The 14,688-nt window shown below is 40.9% G+C and overlaps 1 protein-coding gene across 1 annotated transcript in view; it reads right to left on the reverse strand.

Moving 5' to 3' along the window:
• LOC141110629 (cell adhesion molecule CEACAM1-like) overlaps nt 1–14,688 on the reverse strand; it is a 106,981-nt gene that overhangs the window by 63,152 nt on the left and 29,141 nt on the right. Inside the window, exons 3-4 of the mRNA XM_073602076.1 lie at nt 9,959–10,243; nt 3,307–3,582 (exon numbers count right to left, since the gene is read on the reverse strand). Of these exons, the coding sequence (XP_073458177.1) occupies nt 3,307–3,582; nt 9,959–10,243 (561 nt within the window). The remainder of the gene's footprint in view (nt 1–3,306; nt 3,583–9,958; nt 10,244–14,688) is intronic.

The raw sequence follows: 14,688 nt of genomic DNA on the forward strand, positions 1-14,688 counted from the left end.
AGGTGCACTGTGCTACACCTGCAATGTGGGTAAACCCTGCACATCAGTGTGAAAGCCTTAGGCCCCTTCAACACGATCGGGCTAACCAAATCGGACTCTCCATTCACCTCTATGGAGCGGCAGATGTAAACGGACTTGTGCCCATGTACACCCGCCTACCTTCAATCCAATTCACTAAAAAAAAAACATAAGGGGATTCATCCCCTTCCATCTGGGCCAATCGCATTGGAGGGCCCATAGAGTAGGCTGTGTCCGTGACCTGTCATCCGCCCGCTCTGCTCATTGTGGCCTGCAACCGGTTACCAAGTCGCTTAAGTGGCCTTCGCTCTTCAAAAGGTTGGGCACCCATGCTGTAAGGCCTTGTTCAAACTTGCCCAAAATACTGACACTGAATAAACGCACCTATAGCCTTAATGTGCTATGTTTGACATGTTTAATGAGCGTTAAAGGTACGTTAAAAATGCTCCCAAGCACCCCATGTGTAAACTAGTGTTAAAGGTGTGTTAAAATGCACCGCAGTTGTATTGCAAACGAATGCCGGTGTGTTACTATTAACTTGAATGGAGGGAGTCAAAAATGCTTCAATTCCTTCCAAACTCCAAATGAAGCTTCATTTTTGAAGCTCAGCAATACAACACAATGTAAAAGCTTCATGTTTTGATAATTTGAACAGAACACTGTGTGCTGTCCATATTATCAATAGCAGACTGCTTTACTAAGAGTTTGAAGAGTATTAAAAAGCGTGCCCTACACTCCTGCTTTTAATGCCATTGGGAATAGGACCTAAACAGAGCTTAGACTGGGAGAGGGAAAAGCAGCATAAAGAGCCAATCTGTTGTGCCTATGTTTTAACAAGAAGTATGCTGATAGGAGGAGAGAAGAGTGATTAGTCTGCTGCTTCTTCTTTCACTGTCCATTCATGGACATGGGGAAGTACAAGTGTTACCTACAGTAACGACATTAGAGAAAAAAAATCACATCTCCTTCTCTGCCAAATAAGGCTTCAGTTTGTGGCAAAACTGTGTAAATCCCAGAAATGGACAGACAGAAATACAAATCCTTTGGGAGGTAAAACAGTTTCCTTTGTTTGCCTAAATATTTCATCTGTGTATTTAGTTGTTTGAAAATGGAATTAATAAATATATTCATTAAACTCGTGCTCTCTGTTAAGTGTGTGCAAAGTACTATAAATGACGTCATCAGAGCGTGCTGACGAAACGCATTGGGTGTGGTCGAGCGTGATACGTCACTTCCTCCCTCAATGGAATGCAGGTGCAGTGCACACGGCATCCCTACTTCCTGCATTGTATGTTTGCTTTTACATTGCATATTGCGATGGAATTTTGTTAACAATTTTTAATAAAATCGTGACAAACTTCACTATGGGAGCCTGTCATATTAAACTGACCACATAGATATGTACAAACACGTTAAAGTGGTTGTAAACCCTAGGACAAAAAAAAAAAACCCTGCAAGACAAAGTCATAATGAGCTAGTATGCATAGCATACTAGCTCATTATGAATTACTTACCTGAGATTGAAGCCCCTGCAGCCGTCCTCGTATACCGCTCTGGCGGCCAACATCACTCCCGGAGTTACTTCTGGTTATCGCGGGTTCCAGCGCTGTGATTGGCCGGAGCCGTGATGACGTCACTCCCGCACATGCACGCAGAAGCCTCCGGTAACAGCACACTCACTGAAGCAACGGCACGTACGTGCCAATGCTTCAATTTGCTTCAGTGCGCATGTGCCGATGATGTCGGCACATGCAAATACAAGGAATACCTCCTAAACCGTTCAGGTTTAGGAAATTTCCAGGGTAGCTACAGGTAAGCCTTATTATAGGCTTACCTGTAGCAAAAAGTGTGTTGTAAGGGTTTACAACCACTTTAAATAACAATACAGATAGCAAACTATGGGTACGAAATGTGCCACTTACAAAATGTCCCTACGTTGCGGAGCGATTGATCATCTCATGAAATAAAATTGATAAAAACCATAGAGTCACCAAGGTTGGAAAATATGGTGAGACCCTTGAACTGAGTGGGGGGCCGTTCGGCAAGCACTGAGACCACCTGGCGCCAAAAGAGGAAAAGTATGAATAAATATGAGGCAGAAAATGGGGGTATGGGTAAAAGCAGGGCCGAGTGTGTTTAACATAAGAAAAACACATGGTGCAGCATTATAAACCAATTACCCAGTGTATTTGTGTTCAGAATAATCCACACAGGGGGATATCTATGACGTATCTTGTAGGTATACACTCATTGTTCTTCTATTATGCATAGGTATACAAGCAGTATATGGGAAGATCTATAAATAAAAAGTGTAGAATCTATCACAATCAAAATATGAATGCATATATACACTGGGTAATTGGTTTATAATGCTGTACCATGTGTTTTTTTCGTATGTTAAACACACTAGGCCCTGCTTTTACCCATACCCCCCTTTTCTGCCTCATATTTATTCATACTTTTTCCCTTTTGGCGCCAGGTGGTCTCAGTGCTTGCCGAATGGCCCCCCATCAGTTCAAGGGTCTCACCATATTTTCCAACCTTGGTGACTCTATGGTTTTTATCAATTTTATTTCATGAGATGATCAATCGCTCTGCAACGTAGGGACATTTTGTAAGTGGCACATTTCGTAAACATGGTTTGCTATCTGTATTTTTTTTTAACGTGTTTGTACTTAGCTATGTGGTCAATTTAATGTGACACAATTTCTCTACCCATAGACCATATCAACCGTACAGTGCAGAAACCTCCCTGATGAAGGAGTCTTAGAACTCTGAAACGTGTTGGAATTTGCCTATGCAACCTCTGCATGCTGACTGTTACAGCAACTTTGTGCTACTACAGTATGTTATAAGTATTTTCGTACCCTACTTTTTATGCACTATTTGATAATGTGACTTTGTGTATTGTATAGTAATTACTTTTTCTATCAATAAAAAGCTACTTTTAAAATTAATCAAACGTATACTCTTTGAGCCTTTATAGTCCCATTTCCAAAATGGGGGGAAACCTTTGCACCTTATCTAATAATGAATGTCTCATTTCCACACCCTAAAGTGAGTAAACTGTCAGTTACCTCCCTAAGGAGCAAAAATGAACTTTCGTTATCACACAAGGAGATCCCATTATGTTATGTAGGAACAATGACCTCCACATAGAAGTACTGCAAGCATTGGCTAAGAATCAAGCTTTCTAGCACTGGAGCGATAGGTAACCATTTATGGCCATTCTAAGTTACAGCCAATGGGTACACTTTAGCATGGCTATGAAGTTTGCAAGGCACTTACAAGTCAGGTAGTATGGATTGCTGGTGCCGTTATTCAAGTAGTTGCTGACATCACAAACGAAAGGCCCTTGTTCGTTCCTCGTCACGGGACTGACGATGAGGGTGGAATCATTGTTTGTAAGGTGATATCGGGGGTTCTGTGGCAGTGGTGACCCCATGAATGTCCATTTGTAGCTTACATCTGTTCCATATGATGAACATTTCAGAGCCACGGAATCCTTGTCCACAGTGATAGGACGTGTAGCGTTATTGCTAATAGTCACTTCGGAAACATTCACTGTCAATCAAAACACAGTATATGGTTTTAGAAGAATCCCCAGACAAGAACAATTAGCGAAATGTCTTACTCAGGAAGCCTTACAAGTGTAAGTCCATTCCTTTTACCTTAATCTGACAAGCTTCCTATGGAATTTTTCAATTGGAAGGTGTAAGGCTTCCAGAGGGCCTATAAGCAGGACTGCCACCATTGTATGTTATGCAAACTTTATCCTGTAAGGAGGCTGCATAGGGAGTGAATCGTGGCTGTGAATAAATGTCTCCCAAATATTAAAGTCGGAAGAAAACACCTATAATAAGGCTTCCCTATAGGCATAGCTCCCAACTGTCCCTGATTTCGAGGGACTGTCCCTGATTTCCATCTTTCCTCCTCATTTGTCCCTCATTTTGGTCTGCTCCATATAGTTGTATATAAAATGCTCTTTTTATCTTTCAAAAAGTGTTTCCCAGTGCTAAACCTTTCATCCAAGTTCTAAATTGCTGCATTTGTAAACTTTAAAAGCCAATATAAAGGAATAATAGTGGTAAAAAAAAGCCCTTGTGGATTTAATTGACCTTTTTTTTGGTAATTCTCCTTTAAGGGGGTGGTGCAGGGGGGCATGTTCTATACCTACATACATTTTCTAGTAGGTGTCCCTCATTCTCATCTCAAAATGTTGGGAGATATGCCTATAGGTACTGTAAATATCTCCTAAACGTGCACCGTTTAGGAGATATTTACTTTAGAAGCAGCCAGTGACATCAACTGTGCATGCCCACTGAAGGAATGGCATACCCTTGCCATTCCTTCAGAGCCCTGTGCCATAAACAGTGACTCCTGCACACATGCGCAGAAATGACATCATTGCGGCTCAGCCATTCATACTGCCGAAGCTCGTGAACCTGGAAGGAGGACCAGGCGAGTGATCCTCCTGCTGGAGGGCTTTGTTTTCTGGTAAGTTTGCCATAATGTGCTAGTATGCAATAAAAGTCTGTTTTTTTTTGCTAGTATATTTGCTAGTATGCAATGAAAATCTGTTTTTTTTTTTTTGGCTAGAAAATTTGTTAGAACCCCCAAACATGATATATATTTTTAAAGCAAAGCAGAGGCCCTAGAGAATAAATTGGTGGCTTTTGCAATTTTTTAGGTTACATGGTATTTGTGGGAAAAACATAAAAAGTAAAAGGAATTGCGCTAATGCATGTGCAAAATAACATAAAAACGATATATATAAAGTTAAGTGCAAAAGTAGAAATAAAACTGGATGTGAATAACAGTTGATGATAATCCACCGTAATGTCCCAATAAAATAAGAGCTCAATGTAATATGTAAAGAACTCCAATTCGCCCAAAAAGTGCAAAAACAAAAAGTCCAAGTAATAATACGATCAGTGACAGCAAAGGAGGGTCCACCACCAGTTATAGAAGGGGTTGCTCCTTACCAGATGGCCATGACCCCCCACTACAGAGGGTCACAGCAAGCAGATAAGATTGTAACACAGAGATTGGGGACTTCTATCAGCATCCACCAGGGGTCGCCTCACCGTCAGTCACTCCAGCAAAGCCAATGGCAGGGATACACCATAGAATGAAAAGGAGCTCACATAGTGTAAAACCATTGAGAATTTATTTAAAATCAAATAACAAAGTGAACACTTACAAAGCGTATGTAGAAAGAAAGCCTTAAGTCCGGTTCCTTGGCCACAGGAGCACGGACAAACCCGTCCTACTGGAACACAACACTGTTTGGGGGTGACGTCAGCGCGTCGTCTGGCTCCGCCCTACGCGCTTCGTGACATCATCACGTCTTCCAGGGGCACGTCTTAGTGCCCCTGGAAGACGTGATGATGTCACGAAGCGCGTAGGGCGGAGCCAGACGACGCGCTGACGTCACCCCCAAACAGTGTTGTGTTCCAGTAGGACGGGTTTGTCCGTGCTCCTGTGGCCAAGGAACCGGACTTAAGGCTTTCTTTCTACATACGCTTTGTAAGTGTTCACTTTGTTATTTGATTTTAAATAAATTCTCGATGGTTTTACACTATGTGAGCTCCTCTTCATTCTGTGGTGTATCCCTGCCATTGGCTTTGCTGGAGTGACTGACGGTGAGGCGACCCCTGGTGGATGCTGATAGAAGTTCCCAATCTCTGTGTTACAATCTTATCTGCTTGCTGTGACCCTCTGTAGTGGGGGGTCATGGCCATCTGGTAAGGAGCAACCCCTTCTATCCCTGGTGGTGGACCCTCCTTTGCTGTCACTGATCGTATTATTACTTGGACTTTTTGTTTTTGCACTTTTTGGGCGAATTGGAGTTCTTTACATATTACACTGAGCTCTTATTTTATTGGGACATTACGGTGGATTATCATCAACTGTTATTCACATCCAGTTTTATTTCTACTTTTGCACTTAACTTTATATATATCGTTTTTATGATATTTTGCATATGCATTAGCGCAATTCCTTTTACTTTTTATGTTTTTCCCACAATTGATGTTTATTGTCAGGATTGCAGCTTTTCAACGATTAATTGTTCATTTTGGTCTATAGCGCAGTTTTTCTTTCCCTTTTTTTATACATGGTATTTGTGCAGCGGTTTTTCAAATGCAGTTTTTGGAAAAAAATACACTTTTTAAATTGTAAAGCAAAAAAACCCAGAAAATATAACCCAAATTTTTTGTAAAATATAAAAGATGATATCATGCCAAGTAAATAGATACCAAACATGTCACGCTTTAAAATTGCGCACGCTCGCACAGCGGCGACAAACAACGTAAATTTTATTATCCATAGGTGACGTTTTAAAAGCCTTTACAGGTTACCACTTTAGATGTACAGAGGAGCTCTAGTGCTAGAATTACTGCCCATATTCTGATGTTCATGGTAATACCTCATGTGTGGGAAGATTGAGGTTTGCGTGCGTTCGGGACGAACGCATGTGTTCACCTTTGTGTTTTAAATATTAATTTATATATATATTTTTAATTTTACACTGTTGCTTTACATTTTTTTTTTTTGATCACTTAAACATCCATGTGACAGCAATAGGCATGTGACAGGTATTCTTTATGGAGGGATCTGGGGTCTATAAAGCCCCCAAACACACTTAGATCTTCTGCAGATTTTGGTCTTCAGATTTACCAAAACCATGTAGTGCAAGGGCCTGCCTGATTGTATATGAATTGAAACTCTTATGGGGCGTACACACGGTCGGACTTTTCGTCTACAAAAGTCCGACAGCCTGTCCGACAGACTTCCGGCGGACTTTCGGCGGACTTGCAGCAGACTTTCTAACGAACGGACTTGCCTACACACGACCACACAAAAGTCCGACGGATTCGTACGTGATGACGTACACCGGACTAAAATAAGGAAGTTCATAGCCAGTAGCCAATAGCTGCCCTAGCGTGGGTTTTTGTCCGTCGGACTAGCACACAGACGAGCGGATTTCGGGGTCCGTCGTAGTTACGACGTAAAGATTTGAAGCATGTTTCAAATCTAAAGTCCGTCGGATTTGAGGCTGAAAAAGTCTGCTGAAAGTCCGGAGAAGCCCACACACGATCGGATTACCAGCCAGCTTTAGTCCGTCGGCGTCCGTTGGACTTTTGTAGACGAAAAGTCCGACCGTGTGTACGCCCCATTAAGGTTTGACCTCATATTATATGTTTTGGGTAAATCTGAAGACAAAAATCTGCCGAAAATCTAATAGTGTGTATGGGGTCTAAGACCCCAGATCTCTCCTTTTCACTTGAAAGCATTTAAAACACCAAGATCACCTTCTTTGAATACTTTCAATTTTTTAAAACTGGCACCTTTAAAACTTAAGAAAACCGGAAGTGATGCCATGACATCACTTCCGGGTTACCATATTTGAGACCCGATCAAAGCAGAACCCGGCTTTCTTTGGGTCTCTGGCCAGCTGCTGAATGTGCTGGCTGGTCGATCAGGTCTCCTGGTGGGGGCGAGGGGCCCTCCCACTGCTTAGCTACTCCGGTTGTTATTACAAGAGAGACAACCATCGGCTCTAAACAACGGTAGTGGGGTGATGTCTGCAGCTGCCTACAACTACTTTAAGTCAAATGATTTACGAGGTACGTGGCGTGATTTGGTGGCAAGTGGTTAAAACAAATAGAAAATAAACACACACAGGTCATTTACCAAGCTTCATTAACCACTTAAGGACCGAGCTTCTTTTTGAGATGTGTTGTTTACAAGTTAAAAACATTTTTTTTTGCTAGAAAATTACTTAGAACCCCCAAACATTATACATTTTTTTCTAACACCCTAGAGAATAAAATGGTGGTCGTTGTAATACTTTCCAAAGAAGAATATCCCCCTTAGTGGGACTTTAATAGACCACCAACTCTTGAGATAAAAAATATGTTTTTAATGGTATACTATAAAAAGACGTGAAAACGTCTACAACATACAAAAATACAAATATACATTCCATTCAGAAACAGAACAGAAGATATACAGATGAAAAGGATATATCAATATATATTGAGCGAATCTACTTGGGACAGACCATCGTTAGAGCCTGTGTAATAAAGGCTACATAACAGGCGGATGAGTAACCAACCGTCCCAAAGTGGATGTATGTAACTCTCAAACCCCTGATGAAGGTATCAGAATACTGGAAACGTGTCGGGTATCGGGGTATATCACCCCTAGGAGAGTACATTTAACATTATCCTTTTCATCTGTATATCTTCTGTTCTGTTTCTGTATGGAATGTATATTTGTATTTTTGTATGTTGTAGACGTTTTCACGTCTTTTTATAGTATACCATTAAAAACATATTTTTTATCTCAAGAGTTGGTGGTCTTTTAAAGTCCCACTAAGGGGGGTATTCTTCTTTGGTCCTATACGTGAGGGATGGGACCACCACACTCTACATTTGATATGATGGAAGCCTCTTTCTTTCTTGTAATACTTTCTGTCACACCGTATTTGCACAGGGGTCTTACAAGCGCACTTTTTTGGGAAAAAATACACTTTTTTGAATGAAAAAATAAGACAACAGTAAAGTTAGCCCAATTTTTTTTATATTGTGAAAGATAATGTTACGCCGAGTAACTTGATACCCAATATGTCACACCTCAAAATTGCGTCTGCTTGTGGAATGGTGACAAACTTTTACCCTTAAAAATCTCCATAAGCGACGCTTTAAAAAATTCTACAGGTTGCATGTGGCGATACCTCACATGTGTGGTTTGAACACCGTTTTCATATGCGGGTGCTATTCATGTATGCGTTCGCTTTGGCACGCGAGCTCGTCGGGACGGTGCGCGTTTAAAAATGTATTTTTTTTTCTTATTTATTTTACCATTATTTTTTACACTGTTTTTTTTTTTTTTAATTTGTCACTTTTATTCCTATTACAAGGCACGTAAACATCCCTTGTAATAGAAAAAAAAGCATGACAGGACCTCTTAAATATGAGATCTGGGGTCAAAAACACCTCAGATCTCATATTTACACTTAAATGCAATAAAAATAAAAAAAATAAAAAATTGTCATTAAAAAAAAAATTAAAAAATGTCCCTTTAAGAGCTATGGGCGGAAGTGACGCTGAGATGTTCATAGGGCTCTTTAATGGTTCTGAAGAACTGACCATCAAAGAGCCCTATGAACTTCTCAGATCTTTCATTGCCAAAGATGCTGGAGTTTATCCGTGGAATTCCTATCTATGAAGGAGGTCTTTTTGCTTTATTGAATGAGGTGTTTTGACTCTCTGTGGAGGTGATCGATTTGTGGAGGAGGATTGCTGGGATCATAACCTATACATTTAATGTGTGTACCCTACACACTGATGGTAAGAGTCAGTAGTATTGGGTGCTGGTGGTGGCTTTCCTATGTGTCCTTATCCATATTTATCAACTAGAGGACTTTGTTTCGATCGTCTTCAACCAATTTATTTTTGATGAACTTTTCGTTTGTTTATTTTATATTTTTTTTAGCGCTACACCTCTTCTTATATATTGTTGTTGGCTGCAGGGGATCTATTTTACTGCTTTTCTTGTTATCATTAACAGATTTCAACAAATTTCTTAGTACCACAAATGTTACTTGGTTCTGTGTTCTCTAAAAGGGGCTCAAAAGGTAGGTGGGGTCGAAACCAAGGGGTAAGTCCAAAAGGGGGAGTTCCTGTGCCTATTTTTTGAGGAAAAAAGCCCTGATTATAATACAGGATATATATAGTGACAACAGTTTGCTCAGCATTTTACAATATAAAGGGGGACAGTACAATTACAACACAGTTCAATACAGAAGAAATAGGAGGGCCCTGCTTGTGGAATTTTAGTCCTGTGGTCAAACTATATGGGCAAAAATGCTGAATTTTAGTTTTGTCTTAGCTATATTTAGCACATCTTGTCATTTTAATCTGGTTCTTACCTGCAACATTCACAAACAAAGATGTGCTACTGTTCTGGCTCACTGGATTCTGGATGACACAAGTGTAGTATCCAGTGTCAATGTCCAGGATTGGATCGAAATTCAAGATGGGGCTGGAGTCATTGCAGCCTAGATGAGGCAGGTTACAATTAACAACCTGCTCATTTTGATAGAAGTAGACCTTGTGCACGGTCTGAACTCCTGCATTGCATGTTAGACGCAGGGTGGTACCATTCACCGGGCGGATGGAGGAAGAAGCTGTGATGGTTGGGGGAGTGAGGAGGTCTGTGGAGTAAACCAAAAGAAGAAAAGTTAGTATATTCGTTTTTGCAGCAGAATAAATGAGAAGCCATCTCACAGGTACCATGGTGAGGAAGAGATAAAACAAGTTCAATCGGTTTGACTAGTTTTCAATCCTGCTCATCAAGAAGAAGGCAAAATAAAGAAAACAATGACAATCTGGTTATTTTCCTAGATCTAATGAATTCTACTAATTGTATATGAAGATATTACTTCCAGTACAAATCTTTATTAAAAATAATGTAAACTCTTGGTCATCATCACTGCACATAGCACAAAACTTAAAAGTATATTAACCTGTAGAGTTTAGTGTCTTTCTAAGCAGGAGGAGAAAAGATTTCTAAGAGTGGTCAATAAACAGCCCAATATTCTCACATTAAGGGACCACTGCCCAAATACAGGACAACGTGCTAGGGCAGGGGTCTCCAACCTTTCTAAACAAAGGGCCAGTTTATTGTCCTTTAGACTTTAGGAGGGCCAGTCTGTGGCCAGCATGAGTGGAAATTCTGTCCTGGCATCAGTGGGGATAAACATCACCACATCTGGTATAAGGGTAAGAAATAGTGCCCCATCATTGGTATCATAAGGAGGAATAGTGCCCCAGGAATAGTGTCAGTGGGAGAAATGGTACCCCATTGCTGGTGTCAGTTGGCAGAATAGTGTCTTATATGTGGGAGGAATAGGGCCCCAAGGGCTGGATAAAGGCAAGCACAGGACCGTAGTTTGGAGACCCCTGTGCTAGGAAATATTGTGTTGTGCGTTTGACTTTCACATGCAACAATCCGGCATCCATAGGGACAGGCTGAGTGATAGTAATTCCAAGTGTTGGGATAACTTGTTATCCTATTGAGCACCTATTGTTCTCTTTTCTGTATAGACATAACTGTAGTCAGAGGCTCAAAGTATTGAAGCATTGATCTTAACATCATCAACTTATGTACTGAAGTCTCAACAGTATAATGTAGATTATTCCATTTAAAGTGATTGTAATTGATCACCTTGTAAAACAAACCATTCAGTTTAAAATAGAAATGAAAGGCAAAACATTTGTAAATAAATATGAAAAAAAATTATAAATACCTTTTTTCCCTTTTTTATTAATGATCACATTCCCTCTGTTCTCAGCTGCATAAGAGCTGGGGGAGGAGAAACAGCAGCACACTGAGCTTTCCAGTGAATTGCTGTGCGGGGGGGGGGGGGCATGTCAGGACAAGTCTGATCATTGGAGGAGAGTACACTGAGTTCCCAGCATAGCTCTCCTGCTTAGTGTGTTCAGTTTTTAATAGGAAAGTAGAGGGACCAGAAGGAACCAGTCATTTCACATAAAGGAAGCGATACAAAGAGAACGGGATACTTATTCATACAAGCACATGGTACAGCAGGCACATGTAAGGAATATAAAGTGTTGGGGTAACAAATGTTTTAAGGTTACATAAACTATAAAGTAGAGTTGGGTAGAGGCAAACAACCACCCCCTCGGCAGCCGGTGGCACCTCAACCCCCCCCCCCTGCAAGTTCGGCTCACTGTCTGCCGGACGGTCCTAGGTAGCAGGTGGCAGGCATCAGGCAGTGGGCATCGGGAAGCGGCTCCTGTGTCCTCTCCCTCTCCTCCTCCTCCCTTACGCTGTGCGTCTCCTCTCCACCTCCTAGGCATCCAATAGGATCGCCTGTCCTTTCAGCTAATCAGGTGACCCGCTTCCTGATTGGCCGGGAGGAGGATCAGTGTTACAATAGCAAATATTGATTTGCTATTGCAACACACCTGGGTGGGCTCAGTTCACATTCTCTGCGCACAGAGCCCACCCTATTTTGAAGCCTATCAGAACCCCTGGCTCGAATCAGGTGCTAATCAGGTGCTTCAACCCCCCCCTCCCCATTGGAATCCATGCATCCATCCATACTGAGTATTCAGCAGTGAGTACTAGCCTAACCTAGACACATTGGAGTTTAGTAAAACTGGTGTACTCAGACTCTGGTGCAGCTGCACATGGCAGCTTCTAACTTAAAAACCTGGAAGCTGATCGGTTTCTGCCCCAGATTTTGCACTCTCCAGCTTTAGTAAAAAACCCTTTGTCTTTGGCCTTTAAAGGGAGAGCTTTCCTTTTGTACATTCAGGACTGCGTTCCTGCTGAGGAGTCCCTGTTTTGAACACTTAGTGTGGAGTTAATGTCTTCATTTGCAAGTTCTTCCGTTACTGGAGTATCCCTAGGCTCACCCTCGCTCTATCAAAGTTCATAACCAAAAAAAAGACATGGACAGCGTTTTTCTGACTCAAGTGATTGGGGAAAACCATGTGCCTGGCTGTTACGTGCCTATCAGGGAATGGAACCTGGGATCAAACACACACTTCTATTTCTGAAAGCATTCTTAATTTATAGCATTTTTTTGCACATGGGCTTTATTTACTAAAGCTGGAAAGTGCAAAATCAGGCTCACTTCTGCATAGAAACCAATGAGCTTCCAGGTTTTATTACCAAAGCTTAATTGAACAAGCTGAGGTTAGAAGCTCATTGGTTTCTATGCAGAAGTGAGCCTGATTTTGCACTTTCCAACTTTAGTAAATAAACCCCATTGTGTACTTAAAAGTGAGGTATGCCTGTATATATATATATATATATATATATATATATATATATATATATATATATATATATGTATATATATATGTATATTATAAATTTACATACCCTGGCAGAATTTATGATTTCTTGCCATTTTTCAGAGAATATGAATAATAACACGAAAACTTTTCTTTCACTCATGGTTAGTGTTTGGCTTAAGCCATTTATTTATTATCAACTGTGTTTACTCTTTTTAAATCATAATCACAACAAAAAACTACCCAAATTACTCTAATCAAAATTTTACATACCCCAGTTTTCTTAATACCGTGTATTGCCCCCTTTAACATCAATGACAGCTTGAAGTCTTTTGTGGGATTTGTGGATGAGGCTCTTTATTTTCTCAGATGGTAAAGCTGCCCATTCCTTTTGGTAAAAAGCCCCAGTTCCTGTAAATTCTTGGGCTGTCTTGCATGAACTGCACGTTTGAGATCTTCCCAGAGTGGCTCAATGATATTGAGGTCAGGAGACTGAGATGGCCACTCCAGAACCTTCACTTTATTCTGCTGTAGCCAATGACAGGTCGACTTGGCCTTGTGTTTTGGATCATTGTCATGTTGAAATGTCCAAGTACGTCCCATGTGCAGCTTCCTGGTTGATGAATGCAAATGTTCCCCCAGTATTTTTTGGTAACATACTACATTCATCTTGCCATCAATTTTGACCAAATTTCCTGTGCCTTTTTAGCTCACACATCCCCAAAACATCAGCGATCCACCTCCGTGTTTCACAGTAGGAATGGTGTACCTTTCATCATAGGCCTTGTTGACTCCTCTCCAAATGAAGTGTTCATGGTTGTGGCCAAAAAGCTAAATTTTGGTCTCATCACTCCAAATGACTTTGTGCCAGAAGGTTTGAGGCTTGTCTCTGTGCTGTTTGGCATATTGTAAGTGGGATACTTTGTGGCATTTGCGTAGTAATGGTTTTCTTCTGGCGACTCGACCATGCAGCCCATCTTTCTTCAAGTGCCTCCTTATTGTGCATCTCGAAAAAGCCACACCACATGTTTTCAGAGAGTCCTGTATTTCACCTGAAGTTATTTGTGGGTTTTTCTTTGCATCCCGAACAATTTTCCTGGAAGTTGTGGCTGAAATTTTAGTTGGTCTAACTGACCGTAGTTTGGTTTCAACAGAACTCCTCATTTTCCACTTCTTTTTTTTTTCAAATATATTTTATTGACGCTATTCAAGAGTTCAGATTACAAACATTGACATCCTATAAGATTTACAAACTCATCAAATGTATTGTGTTAAGATAGAGGTGAGGTGAGAAGGTATTGAAGGTAAGAGAGGGGAAAGGTTTAAAAGTGGGGAAAAGAGGGGGCGAGAGAAAGAGAGCTGGAAATAGAAGATTAAAAGGGAAGTGTAGGGGGGGGGGGAGGCCGAAAGGAAACATTTGGAGAATATCTCCCCTCGGCACCCCCGACATTGCCCTGAATACCAAGTGTCAGAAATAACAAACAACTCATGAGAATAACCTCACAGCGGTAAGGGAATTATACGGGTTACAGCTATGATATTAATGTACACATCCAGACAGTAACCATAGGGTATAAAAACAAAGAGTCCACTCCAAAGAGAAGCTTGACCAGGTGTAGATGTAAAGTTAATTAAGGAGGTGACTTTTTGCTAGGTAAAAGACCCTTTTTCAGTGAATGAGAAAGGGGACGGTTCCAAGTAAGTCTTTCTTTCTGATGCTGTTAGGCAGTTAGCGACGAAGGAGGACCATCTCTTATAAAACATTTGTTTGGACCTTGCAGGATGGGTTACGGTATTTAATTTTTCTCGGCATAATATGACTTTGAGATTT

The sequence above is a fragment of the Aquarana catesbeiana genome, linkage group LG10, assembly GCF_042186555.1.
Source record: "Aquarana catesbeiana isolate 2022-GZ linkage group LG10, ASM4218655v1, whole genome shotgun sequence".
Lineage (NCBI taxonomy): Eukaryota > Metazoa > Chordata > Amphibia > Anura > Ranidae > Aquarana > Aquarana catesbeiana.